General features: G+C 44.1%; 1 protein-coding gene across 1 annotated transcript in view; it reads right to left on the reverse strand.

Moving 5' to 3' along the window:
- The window catches only part of elp2 (elongator acetyltransferase complex subunit 2), a 61,540-nt gene that overhangs the window by 37,864 nt on the left and 5,425 nt on the right, over positions 1-18,251 (reverse strand). The window contains exons 8-10 of the mRNA XM_035795891.1: positions 15,923-16,066; positions 15,455-15,550; positions 15,013-15,113 (exon numbers count right to left, since the gene is read on the reverse strand). Coding sequence (XP_035651784.1) covers positions 15,013-15,113; positions 15,455-15,550; positions 15,923-16,066 — 341 coding nt within the window. The remainder of the gene's footprint in view (positions 1-15,012; positions 15,114-15,454; positions 15,551-15,922; positions 16,067-18,251) is intronic.

The raw sequence follows: 18,251 nt of genomic DNA on the forward strand, positions 1-18,251 counted from the left end.
TAAATGACATTAGGACCAGCAGGGGTTAAATGACATTAGGACCAGCAGGGGTTAAATGACATTAGGACCAGCAGGGGTTAAATGACATTAGGACCAGCAGGGGTTAAATGACATTAGGACCAGCAGGGGTTAAATGACATTAGGACCTGCAGGGGTTAAATGACATTAGGACCAGCAGGGGTTAAATGACATTAGGACCAGCAGGGGTTAAATGACATTAGGACCAGCGGAGGTTAAATGACATTAGGACCAGCGGAGGTTAAATGACATTAGGACCAGCGGAGGTTAAATGACATTAGGACCAGCGGAGGTTAAATGACATTAGGACCAGCAGGGGTTAAATGACATTAGGACCAGCAGGGTTAAATGACATTAGGACCAGCAGAGGTTAAATGACATTAGGACCAGCGGAGGTTAAATGACATTAGGACCAGCAGGGGTTAAATGACATTAGGACCAGCGGAGGTTAAATGACATTAGGACCAGCAGAGGTTAAATGACATTAGGACCAGCAGGGTTAAATGACATTAGGACCAGCAGGGGTTAAATGACATTAGGACTAGCGGAGGTTAAATTACATTAGGACCAGCGGAGGTTAAATGACATTAGGACCAGCGGAGGTTAAATGACATTAGGACCAGCGGAGGTTAAAACATTGACCAGCGGAGGTTAAATGACATTAGGACCAGCGGAGGTTAAATGACATTAGGACCAGCGGAGGTTAAATGACATTAGGACCAGCAGGGGTTAAATGACATTAGGACCAGCAGGGGTTAAATGACATTAGGACCAGCGGAGGTTAAATGACATTAGACCAGCGGAGGTTAAATGACATTAGGACCAGCAGGGGTTAAATGACATTAGGACGAGCAGGGGTTAAATGACATTAGGACCAGCGGAGGTTAAATGACATTAGGACCAGCGGAGGTTAAATGACATTAGGACCAGCGGAGGTTAAATGTCATTAGGACCAGCGGAGGTTAAATGACATTAGGACCAGCGGAGGTTAAATGTCATTAGGACCAGCGGAGGTTAAATGACATTAGGACCTGCGGAGGTTAAATGTCATTAGGACCTGTGGTGTAGTAGAGGTTAAACAAACGTAAACCTCATTTACGCCCATTTTCTGGGAAAAATGCATTGAAAGTATAGGGAGTGTTACTTTATCCACCTCGACCGATCAGCGTTTACACACCTATTTTTTCTACAACTACATCACCAATTATGACATTAAAAACTCTGGACATAGCTAGTTCTGGATATAGCTAGTTCGAGGCTAGTCAGGCAAACCTCCTGACTGTACTATTAATAAATGACTAATAGATAATCCTAGGTAGAGCTATGGTCCACTGATTTACAGTGTCTTCAGAAAGTATTCATACCCCTTGACTTATTCCACATTTTGTGTTACAGCCTGAATTAAGAACAGTAACTCGGCCACTCAAGAACATTGACTGTCTTCTAGATAAGCAATTTCAGTGCATATTTGGCCTTGTGTTTTAGGTTATTGTCCTGCTGAAAAGTGAATTGATCTCCCAGTGTCTAGTGGAAAGCAGACTTAAACAGGTTTTCCTCAAGGATTTTGCCTGTGCTTAGCTCTATTCCATTTATTTTTTATCCTGAAAATCTCCCCAGTCCTTAACGATTACAAGCATAACCATAACATGATGCAGCCACCACCATGCTTCAAAAAAATGGAGAGTGGTACTCAGTAATCTGTTGCATTGGATTTTCCCAAACATAACACTTTGTATTCAGGACAAAAAGTAAATTGCTTTGACATGTTTATCAGTATTACTTCAGTGCCTTGTTGCAAACAGGATGTTTGGGAATATTTGAATTCTGTACAGGCTTCCTTTACGATGTCACTTAGGTTAGTATTGTGGAGTAACTACAATGTTGTTGATCCATTATCAGTGTTCTCCTATCACAGCCATTAACCCCTAACTGTTTTGAAATCCCTGAGCGGTTTCCTTCCTCTCTGGCAACTGAGTTAATAATTAATAACTTCACCATGCTCGTAGGGATATTCAATGTCTGCTTTTTTTTATACCCATCTACAAATAGATGCCTTTCTTTGCGAGGCATTGGAAAACCTCCCTGGTCTTTGTGGTTGAATCTGTGTTTGAAATGCACTGCTAGACTGAGGTACCTTACAGATAATGGTACGTGTGGGGAACAGAGATGAGGTAGTCAAGTCAGAAGATGAAATGATGCAAAGCTGGAAGAAATATATGTCCACTCTTTCTCCATCCAACCATCTCTCATTAACAAACACCATTCAAGTGCAAAGGGTGGGTGACAAATAAATCAGGTAGTTAAGTCAGAAGATGAAATGATGCAAAGCTGGAAGAAATACTCAAGCTATGAAATGAATGTTATTTTCAAATACATCTCTTTTTGTGCTTAGTTGTGATCAATTTGCAGGGTACAAATGATTTGAATTACGTTCCGGCCCACCCAACCATCCGCGTCGACAAAAATTTGGCCTGCGGCGAACAGAATACAATCTGGTCTTTCAACATCACAACCACCCGCTTCACACTTTAATAATGCTGCAGTACATTTATGTAAATCTATATTTCATTAAATCTATATAGAGAGAAGTTATGTACTGGTAGTTCAATGTGCAGTGTATAAATGCTTTATTTTCACAGGTGTAGTAAGTCTATCAATCAGCACCCATATTCAAAAAGAGTGCTGATCTAGGAACAGGCCTGTCAATAAAAGGTTAAACTAATCCTAGATCAGGACTCCTGCTCTAGGACGCTTTATTAATACGGACCCCCAATTTGGACAATTTCCCAATGAAGTAATTTGCTAATTAACAATAACTAAATGAAGAGGACCTAAGTGGAAAACAAGTATATTTCAGGCAGAGAGAATTGTGGAGCAAAAGAGGATTATAATTGAGTGATAACATTAAGACATAATAAGCAAACGTTATCCAAATGAAGTCATCGCGTGTACGGATCTAGTTCCTGACAGTGATATCTAGGGGAAAACCATTTTAAAAACCTAAATCAAAATAACAAGACAGCCTACATTAAAAACACTTTTGTCGGCTGTGTAACCAGGGCCATTTGCAGAAGGATTAAAGTGCAACACAGAAATAACTTTCACTCAGCAACATCTACCACACTAGTAAACATACAAGTATTAAAGAAACAACGAGAAATACAAACAGATAACACTAAAATGGTGTCAACTACATCAAACTCAATATTTGCTCCTGAGAGTATAACACATGAAGAAAACATGTACAAGAACATTGCAATATTGTCATATCCAACTAGGCCTAAGTCTTTGTTCATGAAGAGTTCATGAAAGCCTGGGTCCTATACCGATTGAGCTGCTCATCAGTTCACACCACTCAACCTACCGGAACAAAGGGCTTTTACAGAACCCTAGCAGCTAAACCTGGCCCAAAGGAAGAGATCCAGTCCAATCGAGAGAGAGAGAGACGATGAAGCACGAGAGAGAGAGAGAGAGAGCGAGAGAGAGAGGGAGGGGGGGGTTAAGCGCAAGAGAGAGAGACGAAGCAAGAGAGAGAAAGAGAGAGAGAGGGGGGGCAAGAGAGAGATAGAGAGGGGGAAAGAGAGAGATGATGAAGCAAGAGAGAGAGACGATGAAAAGAGAGAGAAAGAAGAGAGAGAGAGAGAGAGAGAGAGAGAGAGAAAGAGCAAGACGATGAAGCAAGGAGAGAGAGAGAGAGAGAGAGAAAGAGCGAGACGATGAAGCAAGAGAGAGAGAGAGAGAGAGAGAGAGAGAGAGAAAGAGCGAGACGATGAAGCAAGAGAGAGAGAGAGAGAGAAAGAGCGAGACGAGGAAGCAAGAGAGAGAGAGAGAGAAAGAGAGACGATGAAGCAAGAGAGAGAGAGAGAGAGAGAGAAGCAAGAGAGAGAGAGAGAGAGAGAGAGAGAGAGAGAGAAAGAGCAAGACGATGAAGCAAGGAGAGAGAGAGAGAGAGAGGGAAAGAGCAAGACGATGAAGCAAGAGAGAGAGAGAAAGAGCAAGAGAGAAAGAGCAAGGAGAAGAAGAGAGAGAGAGAGAGAGAGAGAGAGAGAAAGAGCGAGACGATGAAAGAGAGAGAAAGAGAGAGAAGAGAGAGAGAGAGAGAGAGAAAGAGCGAGACGAAGCAAAGAGAGAGAGAGAGAGAGAGAGAAAGAGCGAGAGAGCAAGAGAGAGAGAGAGAAAGAGCGAGACGATGAAGCAAGAGAGAGAGAGAGAGAGAAAGAGCGAGACGATGAAGCAAGAGAGAGAGAGAGAAAGAGCGAGACGATGAAGCAAGAGAGAGAGAGAGCGAGAGAAAGAAGGAGACGATGAAGCAAGAGAGAGAGAAAGAGCGAGACGATGAAGCAAGAGAGAGAGAGAGAGAGAGAGAGAGAAAAGAGCAAGACGATGAAGCAAGAGAGAGAGAGAGAGAGAGAGAGAGAGAGAGAAAGAGCAAGACGATGAAGCAAGAGAGAGAGAGAGAGAAAGAGCAAGACGATGAAGCAAGAGAGAGAGAGAGAGAAGAGAGAAAGAGCAAGACGATGAAGCAAGAGAGAGAGAGAAAGAGAGAAAGAGCGATGAAGCAAGAGAGAGAGAGAAAGAGCGAGACGATGAAGCAAGAGAGAAAGAGAGAGAAGAAGCAAAGAGAGAGAGAGAGAGAGAGAAAGAGCGAGACGATGAAGCAAGAGAGAGAGAGAGAGAAAGAGAGAAAAGCAAGAGAGAGAGAGAGAGAGCGAGAGAAAGAAGGAGACGAAGCAAGAGAGAGAGAGAGAGAGAGAGAGAGAGAAAGAGCGAGACGATGAAGCAAGAGAGAGAGAGAGAGAGAGAGAGAAAGAGCGAGACGATGAAGCAAAGAGAGAGAGAGAGAGAAGAGAGACGATGGAGCAAGAGAGAGAGAGAGAGAGAGACGATGGAGCAAGAGAGAGAGAGAGAGAGAGAAAGAGCGAGACGATGAAGCAAGAGAGAGAGAGAGAGAGAGAGAGAGAGAGAGAGAGAGAGAGAGAGAGAAAGAGCGAGACGATGAAGCAAGAGAGAGAGAGAGAGAAAGAGCGAGACGATGAAGCAAGAGAGAGAGAGAGAGAGAGAAAGAGCGAGACGATGGAGCAAGAGAGAGAGAGAGAGAGAGAGAGAGAAAGAGCGAGACGATGAAGCAAGAGAGAGAGAGAGAGAGAAAGAGCGAGACGATGAAGCAAAAGAGAGAGAGAGAGAGAAAGAGCGAGACGATGAAGCAAGAGAGAGAGAGAGAGAGAGAAAGAGCGAGACGATGAAGCAAGAGAGAGAGAGAGAGAGAGAGAAAGAGCGAGACGATGAAGCAAGAGAGAGAGAGAGAGAGAGAGAAAGAGCGAGACGATGAAGCAAGAGAGAGAGAGAGAGAGAGAGAGAGAGAGAGAGAGAGAGAGAGAGAGAGAGAGAGAGAGAAAGAGCAAGACGATGAAGCAAGAGAGAGAGAGAGAGAGAGAGAAAGAGCGAGACGATGTAGCAAGAGAGAGAGAGAGAAAGAGCGAGACGAAGCAAGAGAGAGAGAGAGAAAGAGCGAGACGAAGCAAGAGAGAGAGAGAGAGAGAGAAAGAGCGAGACGATGAAGCAAGAGAGAGAGAGAGAAAGAGCGAGACGATGAAGCAAGAGAGAGAGAGAGAGCGAGAGAAAGAAGGAGACGATGAAGCAAGAGAGAGAGAGAGAAAGAGCGAGACGATGAAGCAAGAGAGAGAGAGAGAGAGAGAGAGAAAGAGCGAGACGATGAAGCAAGAGAGAGAGAGAGAGAGAGAGAGAGAGAGAGAGAGAAAGAGCGAGACGATGAAGCAAGAGAGAGAGAGAGAGAGAGAGAAAGAGCAAGACGATGAAGCAAGAGAGAGAGAGAGAGAGAGAGAAAGAGCAAGACGAAGAAGCAAGAGAGAGAGAGAGAGAGAGAGAGAGAGAGAGAGAAAGAGCGAGGCGATGAAGCAAGAGAGAGAGAAAGAGCGAGACGATGAAGCAAGAGAGAGAGAGAAAGAGCGAGACGATGAAGCAAGAGAGAGAGAGAGAGAGAAAGAGCGAGACGATGAAGCAAGAGAGAGAGAGAGAGAGAGAAAGAGCGAGACGATGAAGCAAGAGAGAGAGAGAGAGAAAGAGCGAGACGATGAAGCAAGAGAGAGAGAGAGAGAAAGAGAGACGAAGCAAGAGAGAGAGAGAGAGAGAGCGAGAGAAAGAAGGAGACGATGAAGCAAGAGAGAGAGAGAGAGAGAGAAAGGAGACAATGAAGCAAGAGAGAGAGAGAGAGAGAGAGAGAAAGAGCGAGACGATGAAGCAAGAGAGAGAGAGAGAGAGAGAAAGAGCGAGACGATGAAGCAAGAGAGAGAGAGAGAGAGAAAGAGCGAGACGATGGAGCAAAGAGAGAGAGAGAGAGAAAGAGCGAGACGATGAAGCAAGAGAGAGAGAGAGAGAGAGAGAGAGAGAGAGAGAAAGAGCGAGACGATGAAGCAAGAGAGAGAGAGAGAGAGAGAGAGAAAGAGCGAGACGATGAAGCAAGAGAGAGAGAGAGAGAAAGAGCGAGACGATGGAGCAAGAGAGAGAGAGAGAGAGAGAGAAAGAGCGAGACGATGAAGCAAGAGAGAGAGAGAGAGAGAGAGAGAAAGAGCGAGACGATGAAGCAAGAGAGAGAGAGAGAAAGAGCGAGACGATGAAGCAAGAGAGAGAGAGAGAAAGAGCGAGACGATGAAGCAAGAGAGAGAGAGAGAGAAAGAGCAAGACGATGAAGCAAGAGAGAGAGAGAGAGAAAGAGCAAGACGATGAAGCAAGAGAGAGAGAGAGAGAGAGAGAGAGAGAGAGAGCGAGACGATGAAGCAAGAGAGAGAGAGAGAGAGAGAGAGAGAGAGCGAGACGATGAAGCAAGAGAGAGAGAGAGAGAAAGAGAGGCGATGAAGCACGAGAGAGAGAGAGAGAGGATGAGGCGTGAGAGAGAGAGAGAGAGAGAGAGAGAGAGAGAGGGGATGAAGCGCGCGAGAGAGAGAGAGAAATAGAGAGAGGATGACTTGTTGACACATCGGAAAGCATTGACAAAAAAAACTGAGCAAACTAGAATGCTATTTGGCCCTAAACAGAGAGTACACTGTGGCAGAATACCTGACCACTGTAGCAGAATTTTCAATGATGTTTGTTCTTCACTTGTTGCCCTTTTCTTGTGGCAACAGGTCACAAATATTGCTGCTGTGATGGCACACTGGGATTTCCTGACCACTATGACTGACCCAAACTTAAGGAAAGCTTTGACTATGTACAGACTCAGTGACCATAGCCTTGCTATTGAGAAATGCTGCCGTAGGCAGACCTGGCTCTTAAGAGAAGAAAGGCTGCCCACAAAATTAGGTGGAAACTGAGCTGCATTTCCTGAGCTGCATTTCCTGTTAAATGTATGACCATATTAGACACATATTTCCCTGAGATAAACAAAGAATTCGAAAACAAACCCGATTTTGATAAACTCCCATATCTACTGGGTGAAATCCCAGTGTGCCATCACAGCAGCAAGATTTGTTACCTGTTGCCACAAGAAAAGGGCAACCAGTGAAGAACAAACACCATTGGAAATACAACCCATCTTTATTTTCCCTTTTGTACTTTAACTATTTGCACATCGTTACAACACATTGTTAATGTCTTGATTATTTTGGAATTTCTGTGAGTGTAAAGTTTACTGTTCATTTTTATTGTTTATTTCACTTTTGTATATTACCTACTTAACATAGGTTTCCATACCAATAAAGACCCTTGAATTGAGTGAGTGAGAAGGGGCTAAAGAGAGAAGGAAGGGATAAAGAGAGAGAGTAGTAGTAGTGGTATTAGTAGCAGAAGCAGAAGCAGTAGTAGTAGTAGTAGTAGCAGCAGCAGCAGTAGGTATACTCTTAGTCCTATTCAAGTTGGATTTTGGGTTGAAATTTGAATAACATTCACCAAACATTAGGCCTACAAATTTCTTCTCCTTGTAGCGTAATGATACATGTAACCTGGGGGCCTTAGCAGCAGCTTGGCAGGGAGGTTTTTAGTGCCAACTTCATTATTCTCCCTCCTAGAGGCCCAGCCATCAATGACCTTCAAAGACAAATTTCTGTTGATCCTAAGGCTGCGATAAGGCGGAACTAACGACTATATAAATCTGTCCGCTTTCACTTGAGTGGCACCAATCTACCCCAGCCATTCAGGGGATAGACAACGAGGAGGAGAGACCCATCTTCCCCAGCCATTCAGGTGATAAATGACCAGGAGAGACCCATCTCCCCCAGCCATTCAGGGGATAGATGACCAGGAGAGATCCATCTCCCCAGCCATTCAGGGGATAGACGACCAGGAGAGATCCATCTCCCCAGCCATTCAGGGGATAGACGACCAGGAGAGATCCATCTCCCAAGCCATTCAGGGGATAGACGACCAGGAGAGATCCATCTCCCCAGCCATTCAGGGGATAGACGACCAGGAGAGATCCATCTCCCCAGCCATTCAGGGGATAGACGACCAGGAGAGATCCATCTCCCCAGCCATTCAGGGGATAGACGACCAGGAGAGATCCATCTCCCCAGCCATTCAGGGGATAGACGACCAGGAGAGATCCATCTCCCAAGCCATTCAGGGGATAGACGACCAGGAGAGATCCATCTCCCCAGCCATTCAGGGGATAGACGACCAGGAGAGATCCATCTCCCCAGCCATTCAGGGGATAGACGACCAGGAGAGATCCATCTCCCCAGCCATTCAGGGGATAGATGACCAGGAGAGATCCATCTCCCCAGCCATTCAGGGGATAGACGACCAGGAGAGATCCATCTCCCCAGCCATTCAGGGGATAGACGACCAGGAGAGATCCATCTCCCCAGCCATTCAGGGGATAGACGACCAGGAGAGATCCATCTCCCCAGCCATTCAGGGGATAGACGACCAGGAGAGATCCATCTCCCAAGCCATTCAGGGGATAGACGACCAGGAGAGATCCATCTCCCCAGCCATTCAGGGGATAGACGACCAGGAGAGATCCATCTCCCCAGCCATTCAGGGGATAGAGGACGAGGAGATACGAGGGAGGACAGAGCGATGCAACATTAACCCATTTTTTTTTTTTTTTTTTTACACACACAACAGCCCCACCGTGAATCATGCAACATTCACAGAGGCACAATAAAAACGACATCAGTCTTGTTAGGCAGGGAAAACAATATGGATGCGAGGTGCGACGCGGGGTCTTATCGCTGGCCAGCGGATAGAGGGGGAGGAACAGAACAAGAACTACAGAGAAGAGGGGGAGGCATATTTCATTCAAGAGAAAGGAGGGAGAGGGACTGAATGATGTTGTTCTGGAAACCAACCAGCCTCGTTATTATGATGTAATGTAATTGTGTTACCTTGTAATTGTATTTTTTACTTTAGTTTACTTGGTAAATATTTTCTTAACTCTCTTTCTTGAACTGCATTGTTGGTTAGGGGCTTGTAAGTAAGAATTTCACAGTAAGGTCGACATCTGTTGTATTTGGCGCGAACAACAGCCACACAAACATACAAACACAGCCACACAAACACAGACGTACAAACACGCGAACACAGACGTACAAACACGCGAACACAGACGTACAAACACGCGAACACAGACGTACAAACACGCGAACACAGACATACAAACACGCGAACACAGACATACAAACACGCGAACACAGACATACAAACACGCGAACACAGACATACAGACACGCGAACCCAGACAGACACGCGAACCCAGACAGACACGCGAACCCAGACAGACACGCGAACCCAGACAGACACGCGAACCCAGACAGACACGCGAACCCAGACAGACACGCGAACCCAGACAGACACGCGAACCCAGACAGACACGCGAACCCAGACAGACACGCGAACCCAGACAGACACGCGAACCCAGACAGACACGCGAACCCAGACAGACACGCGAAATTTCACCAATTACTCTAATCATCATGGAGGGGTAAGGTGTTAATTAAGACGTAGCCCAGGTTGGTCATGTACTGCCTGGCTAAGCTCAGTGGGCCTTTAAGTCCATAGCAAAATGTTTCATAACGGAAAACAAGCGTTTCTCATTAGACAAGTTCTGGTTGTTCCTCCCCCATTTCACTTCCCTTTTAAAACCTTTTCTCCTCACTGAACATGAGACTGATCTACAATAAATAAAAATATAAAACGCAACATGCAACAATTTCAACGATTTTACTAAGTTAGTTAATATAATGAAATCAGTCAATTGAAAAAAATTCATTAGTCCCTAATCTATGGATTTCACATGACTGGACAGGAGCGCAGCCATGGATGGGCATTGGAGGGCATAGGATCACCCACATGGCAGCCAGGCCCACCCACTTGGGAGCCTACGGTTATGGACATACAGCCAAATTATCTTAAACGGCTTATGGACGAGAAACGAACATTCAATTCTGTGGCAACAGCTCTGGTGGACATTCCTGCAGTCAGTATACCAATTGCACGCTGCCTGTGACAAAACTGCACATTTTAGAGAGGCATTTTATTGTCCCCATCACAAGGTGCACCTGTGTAAGGATCATGCTGTTTCATCAGGTTCTTGATATGCCACACCAGTCAGGTGGATGGATTATCTTGGCAAAGGAGAAATGCTCACTAACAGGGAGGTAAGCAAATTTGTGCACAAAACTTGAGAAAAATAAGCTTTCTGTGCGCATGGAAGAATTCTGGGATCTTTATTTTCAGCACATGAAACATGGTACCAACATTTTAAATGTTGTGTTTATATTTTGGTTCAGTATAGAAAGGGATATGCATCCTTCTGGTGCAGACAGGACATGTGAGGCCTTATCAATGTCATCTATCCCAATTGTGAATGTGTCATTGATAACAGTGACAAAACTCTTCCCACTGTCTGTGTGCTTCCATTAACCTGGACTTTGCCCAGCACTTTTTAAGTGTGGGGTTTTTGAGATTGTAATATCCTTTGACAAAAGAGTATTATTAATGTGAATTATACCTATTGAGCTTTCCACTGGATGTGAGCACAGTGGGGAGGAAGAAATCTGCAATCAGATGTCAATCATTGACGTGTACAATAACAGACGTTGGCTTCCTTTGTAAGGATTCTCCCCGTTTGAAAAATCAGGGGGGGAAAAAAAAATCAACTGTTCACATATCTTATGCACTTTCACACTGAACAAAGACAGGAGCTATTCCAGGTGTGTATTCCTCCTGCCTTGCTGTGTCAAAGCCCTGGCCAGAGGAGCCATGTTGTCTTTTCCAGAGACCTGCTGCTGCTGCTCTTTCCTTCGATTGACGACCTTGTTCTAATCAACGTCAAGAGTAGGAGCCTGGAACCATTTTTAAACTTTGTTGCAGATCCTTATCAGTCTCCTGGTGTCAGAGTGGAGGAACTGCCACTGTACGCACAAACGCCAAGATCGATTGATCCCCTGTCGACTGTTATCCTTCCATCATGTCATCTTCCTCTCCGAGAGAGACACTCAAAGCCCTGTTCAGGTTGGATTGGGGTGAGGGCCTGGCCCTATATTCAAAGTGTCTTAGACTTTAGCATTTTTGATTACAATGAATAAGATTACAAGGACAAGGTGGACCTGATCGTAGATCAGCACTCCTAACATGAGATGCTTTATGAATATGGGCCACGGCCTGCTTTTAGGCTGATAGCCAGTGAGGGGGGGGGGGTCATCACTATCTAGCCATGCTACAAAGCAGAGCTCTACGCTGACTTGTTTTTTTTTACCAGGAGCACATGTGTGCCTAAGTTGAAAAATGTAGGCACACACACAAAATAATTTGGGAACACAATACAAAATATTAGAGGTAATAAAGCTAGAATCATTCATTATTCTAGGTATACTGGTGCTCTTAAATGGAAACGCACAGCTAAATATTTAGGCACATATGCAAGTCAAATAGTCGTACAGTAGAGCTCTGCAAAGTTCTCTCTGACATTGGGATTTAAGCATGATTCTGGTGATAAAGTAAACTATGTCCTTTGTAGTAGCATAGTCATCTATTGATTTCAGAGGAGATAAGAGTGGAGGATAAGAAAGGTTATATAAGGTCTCTCCCAGAATTCAACACTCCTGAAACTCAGGGGCAGATGGGGAGGAACTTACATATTCCACACTTCTGTGAAATTTAGCCCAGCACAGTGAAACAGCAGATGTTCTGAGAGAGACAAAAACTGAGACCGACACACACACACACACACACACACACACACACACACACACAGAGAGCGAGAGACAGGCATCAAAGTCAAAGGAACTGAGTAACATTAAGAAATGCTATAGATGGAAGGAATGCAGTTTGAACACCTACCAAAAAACAATTAGGCAACAACAAATTCAATCCCTTTTAGACAATTTCCTGGGTAAAACGCTCCACTGTAATAGTGAAGGTGTAAACTTGGCAGTAGAAAATCTCATCAGTATATATGACCTATCAGCTTCCCTATCAAATCTAAAAATCTCAAATAGAAAACCGAAGAAAATTAACAACAATGACAAATAGTTTTATTGAAGAATGCAAAAATCGAAGATAGAAATTGAGAAACCTGTCCAACCAAAAACATAGAGACCCGGAAAACCTGAGTCTACGCCTTCACTATGGCGAATCACTAAAACAATACAGAAATACACTACGGAAAAAGAAGGAACAGCATGTCAGAAATCAGCTCAATGTAATTGAAGAATCCATAGACTCTAACCACTTCTGGGAAAATTGGAAAACACTAAACAAACAACAACACAAAGAATTATCTATCCAAAATGGAGATGTATGGGTAAACCACTTCTCCAATATGTTTGGCTCTATAACAAAACATATACATGATCAAATACAGATCTTAGAATAAACTATTAAAGACTACCAGAACCCACTGGATTCTCCAATTACCTTGAATGAGTTACAGGACAAAATAAAAACCCTCCAACCCAAAAAGGCCTGTGGTGTTGATGGTATCCTCAATGAAATGATCAAATATACAGACAACAAATTCCAATTGGCTATACTAAAACTCTTTAACATCATCCTTAGCTCTGGCATCTTCCCCAATATTTGGAACCAAGGACTGATCACCCCAATCCACAAAAGTGGAGACAAATTTGACCCCAATAACTACCGTGGAATATGCGTCAACCGAAACCTTGGGAAAATCCTCTGCATTATCATTAACAGCAGACTTGTACATTTCCTCAATGAAAACAATGTACTGAGCAAATGTCAAATGGGCTTTTTACCAAATTACCATACAACAGACCACATATTCACCCTACACACCCTAATTGACAACCAAACAAACCAAAACAAAGGCAAAGTCTTCTCATGCTTTGTTGATTTCAAAAAAGCCTTCGACTCAATAAGGCATGAGGGTCTGCTATACAAACTGATGGAAAGTGGTGTTGGTGGTAAAACATACGACATAAAATTATAAAATCCATGTACACAAACAACAACACACACATTTCGTCGAAATAATGGTGTTCCAAAAAAGGTCCAGTCACCAGGACCATAAATACAAATTCCATCTAGACACTGTTGCCCTAGAGCACACAAAAAACTATACATACCTTGGCCTAAACATCAGCGCCACAGGTAACTTCCACAAAGCTGTGAACGATCTGAGAGACAAGGCAAGAAGGGCATTCTATGCCATCAAAAGGAACATACATTTCAACATACCAATTAGGATTTGTCTAAAAATACTTGAATCAGTCAGAGCCCATTGCCCTTTACGGTTGTGAGGTCTGGGGTCCGCTCACCAACCAAGACTTCACAAAATGGGACAAACACCAAACTGAGACTCTGCACGCAGAATTCTGCAAAAATATCCTCCGTGTACAACGTAGAACACCAAATAATGCATGCAGAGCAGAATTAGGCCGATACCCACAGAAAAGAGCCGTTAAATTCTATAACCACCTAAAAGGAAGCAATTCCCAAACCTTCCATAACAAAGCCATCACCTACAGAGAGATGAAGCTGGAGAAGAGTCCCCTAAGCAAGCTGGTCCTGGGGCTCTGTTCACAAACACACCCTACAGAGCCCCAGGACAGCAGCACAATTAAACCAAATCATGAGAAAACAAAAAGATAATTACTTGACACATTGGAAAGAATTAACAAAAAAACTGAGCAAACTAGAATGCTATTTGGCCCTAAACAGAGAGTACACAGCGGCAGAATACCTGACCACTGTGACTGACCCAAAATTAAGGAAAGCTTTGACTATGTACAGACTCAGTGAGCATAGCCTTGCTATTGAGAAAGTGAGCCGTAGGCAGACATGGCTCTCAAGAGAAGACAGACTATGTGCTCACTGCCCACAAAATGAGGTGGAAACTGAGCTGCACTTCCTAACCTCCTGCCCAATGTATGACCATATTAGAGAAACATATTTCCCTCAGATCACACAGATCCACAAAGAATTCGAAAACAAATCCAATTTTGATAAACTCCCATATCTACTGGGGGAAATTCCACAGTGTGCCGTCACAGCAGCAAGATTTGTCACCTGTTTCCTCAAGAAAAGGGCAACCAGTGAAGAACAAACACCATTGTAAATACACAACCCATATTTATGCTTATTTATTTTCCCTTGTGTACTTTAACCATTTGTACATTGTTACAACACTGTGTATATATATATGTATATATGTATATGTATATATGTATATGTATAATATGACATTTGTAATGTCTTTATTGTTTTGAAATTTCTGAATGTGTAATGTTTACTGTTCATTTTGATTGTTTATTTCACTTTTGTATATTATCTACCTCACTTGCTTTGGCAATGTAACACATGTTTCCCATGCCAATAAAGCCCCTTGAATTGAATTGACAGAGAGACAAGAGAGACAGAGAGAGAGAGGAGTGTGTGTGTGTGTGTGTGGGGGGGGGTGACCTTTACCACAGGTCTCTGTCCTGAACACCACCCTATTAAGACCAGAGACCAAAGTAGTGCCCTATAGGGAACAGGGTACTGTTTGGGTCGCAACCAGAAGTAGACACTGACCTGCTCCACCCACACCCCTGAGCCTTCCTCCTGAGCCCACAGGATCATGGTCTTGTCCATGGAAGCAGAGAGCAGGCTCAGAGACTGGTGCTGGTCGCCACCTGTAGGGGAGACAAAGAGCTTCACAATGAAGGAACACAGTAGTGAAATCGCCTCTAGATACTGAACTGTACCTAGGAGAAACGTATTCCTCGGAGCCACGATACAGCAACGCAGGTTGGATGGATAAAAACATCATGAAAGTACCGCAGCGCACAGACAGTGAGTGATGTGAACTATTAAAAGAGTTCAGGGTTCACCCTTTCTAATGTCATGGGCGTGTGGAACAAATCACTCTCCCTCCATCCCCATGAAACCATTTAGTATGACACCTCCACATCACAGTGAAATAAGTCAAGTGTGATCTGGGGAACAAATGGCGTATAGGTTGACAGTAAAGTACCTTTGATGACAGGGGGCTGCCAGTGGACTCCATAGACCTTGTTCTCGTGGCCGGCAAGGACTGACTCTAGCGTCACTGCAAATGCTGAGGACGCATCTGGGGCAAAAAGACAACATGCATGAATCTAAAGTCGAACGGTATGTTTGTACAATCAAACTCCATCCACATTTGTGTTAAAAGGCATGTTTTAGAATTGTTCGGTTGTTGCCAGGGATCGAACCATCCAAATTCCCCAGATTAAAATAACACAACATTTAAAATACATTTAAATAAAAAGGCATCAATTCAATGAACATCGACAATGATGACATTCACATTAATGATCACGTGATTCTTGATTCTTCTTGCTAGACAGACATTGAAATAGACTGTGAAAGTGACTCAAACCTGACGTTTTGATTTAATCATTCATTTTTAATAATTCTAAACAACACATTTTTCTAATGAAACCTGATGCTGTCTGCTCACCGTTCTGTGTCAGTGTAAAGACATCTTCAGACATCCTAATGGTGCGTTCTTCCTGCGCGTTTCTCTTCGTCCTAGACTTGGCAACCAGCCTCCAAACCCGGATCAGACAGTCCTGAGCACAGCTGGCCAGTAACAGATCCCCGTCTGCCAGCATGGAGGTAGACATTTGTGGATTTTAATTTAACCTTTATTTATTTATTAACCTTGAACCTTTATTTATTCTTTATTAATTTAAACTTGATTTATTCCGGGGGTGGCAGGTAGCCTAGTCGTTAGAGCGTTGGACTAGTAACCGAATGGTTGCAAGATCGAATCTCTGAGCTGACAAGGTACAAATCTGTCTTTCTGCCCCTGAACAAGGCAGTAACCCACTGTTCCTAGGCCGTCATTGAAAATAAGAATGTGTTCCTAACTGACTTGCCTAGATAAAAAGGTAAAATATAGATTTTTTATTTTATTTTTTTTTATTTTTTTAAATCAGGATATCCTGTTGAAGTCAGAAGACCTCTTTGACAAGTGAGACTCGATGTAGACTCATTATTGTCACTTAATGTGATCTATTCCCTATATACTCTGAGCAAAATGAGGGCACTATAGAGGGAACAGGGTGCCATTTCAGATGCACTCTAGGTAAGAAAGCTGAGAAGAGTGAACAGTCCAACTACGACTACCTGGGGAAGAGAGCGAGGAGATTGGTTGAAAGAAACGGGGTGATTAGATGGCCATGGTAGTATGAGGAGGCCAGGACACCAGGGCTAATACCCTTACTCCTGTGACGAGAGGGGACCTTTAGTCACCACAAAGTGTCAGAACATTGGCTGAACCATGTCCTAACAAGGGCTGGAATGAAAAAGACTGATCTCAAAAGACAGGGCTGTGGAAATAGCTGCTTGAAGGATACAGTGTATCTGAGAGAGGGGGGAAGAAATAAAGCATTGACTGGGCTCTGCTGCAGCCGTTTCATGCATTATGGAAAGACGTCCGTCTACAAAAGTGAAATCTAATTAAACAGACGTCCCAGTCATAAAAGGACACATTTTCATTTTCTTTTACCCTTTTAAGGTGGAGAGCAATTTTACCCTGCCTGTGGGGCTGGTGCATATAAATTAATCTCTGACAGCATCCCAAATGGCACCCTATTCCCTATATAGTGCACTACTTTGGATCAGAGTCTCTGGTTAAAAATAGTGCACTATGTAAGGAATATGGTGCCATTTGGGACACACTATGTCTCTGCCAATACTGGCCGACCAGCTTGGAGTAAGTCATCAACTGAGTGGGATGAGTCTAGTGATGAGGGTCGGTGAAGGAGATGGAATAGCTTTTACAAACCCTGGGGTGCATCCCAAATGGCACCCTATGCCCTGAATAGTGCACTACTTTTGACCCGGCCCAATAGGGCTCCCGAGTGACGCAGCGGTCTAAGGCACTGCACCTCAATGCTAGAGGCGTCACTACAGACCCTGGTTTGAATCCAGGCTGTATCGCAACTGGCCGTGATCGGGAGTCCCATAGGGCGGCGCAAAATTGTCCCAGAGTCGTCTGGGGCAGGGGAAGGTTTGACCGGGGCAGGGGAAGGTTTGGCCGGGGCAGGGGAAGGTTTGGCACGCCACCATTGTAAAATAAGAATTTGTGCTTGACTGGCCTAGTTAAATAAAGGTGAAATAAAATAATTTATAAATAGGACTCTGATCAAAAGTAACACACTGTATGCCGTTTATATAGTGATACATACAGTGATACACGCAGCCATTTATGATGTAGCCCTGAACAGAGCACTGCTGGAGTACCTCTGGAGTGGTTTACACAACCACCTGTACCAAACTAGTCAGCAGGGTTACACAACCACCTGTACCTAACTAGCCAGCAAGGTTACACAACCACCTGTACCAAACTAGCCAGCAAGGTTACACAACCACCTGTACCTAACTAGCCAGCAAGGTTACACAACCACCTGTACCAAACTAGTCAGCAGGGTTACACAACCACCTGTACCTAACTAGTCAGCAGGGTTACACAACCACCTGTACCTAACTAGCCAGCAGGGTTACACAACCACCTGTACCTAACTAGTCAGCAGGGTTACACAACCACCTGTACCAAACTAGTCAGCAGGGTGACACAACCACCTGTACCTAACTAGTCAGCAGGGTTACACAACCACCTGTACCTAACTAGTCAGCAGGGTTACACAACCACCTGTACCTAACTAGCCAGCAGGGTGACACAACCACCTGTACCTAACTAGTCAGCAGGGTGACACAACCACCTGTACCTAACTAGTCAGCAGGGTTACACAACCACCTGTACCTAACTAGTCAGCAGGGTG

Source organism: Oncorhynchus keta, chromosome 20, assembly GCF_023373465.1.
Source record: "Oncorhynchus keta strain PuntledgeMale-10-30-2019 chromosome 20, Oket_V2, whole genome shotgun sequence".
Classification (NCBI taxonomy): Eukaryota; Metazoa; Chordata; class Actinopteri; order Salmoniformes; family Salmonidae; genus Oncorhynchus; species Oncorhynchus keta.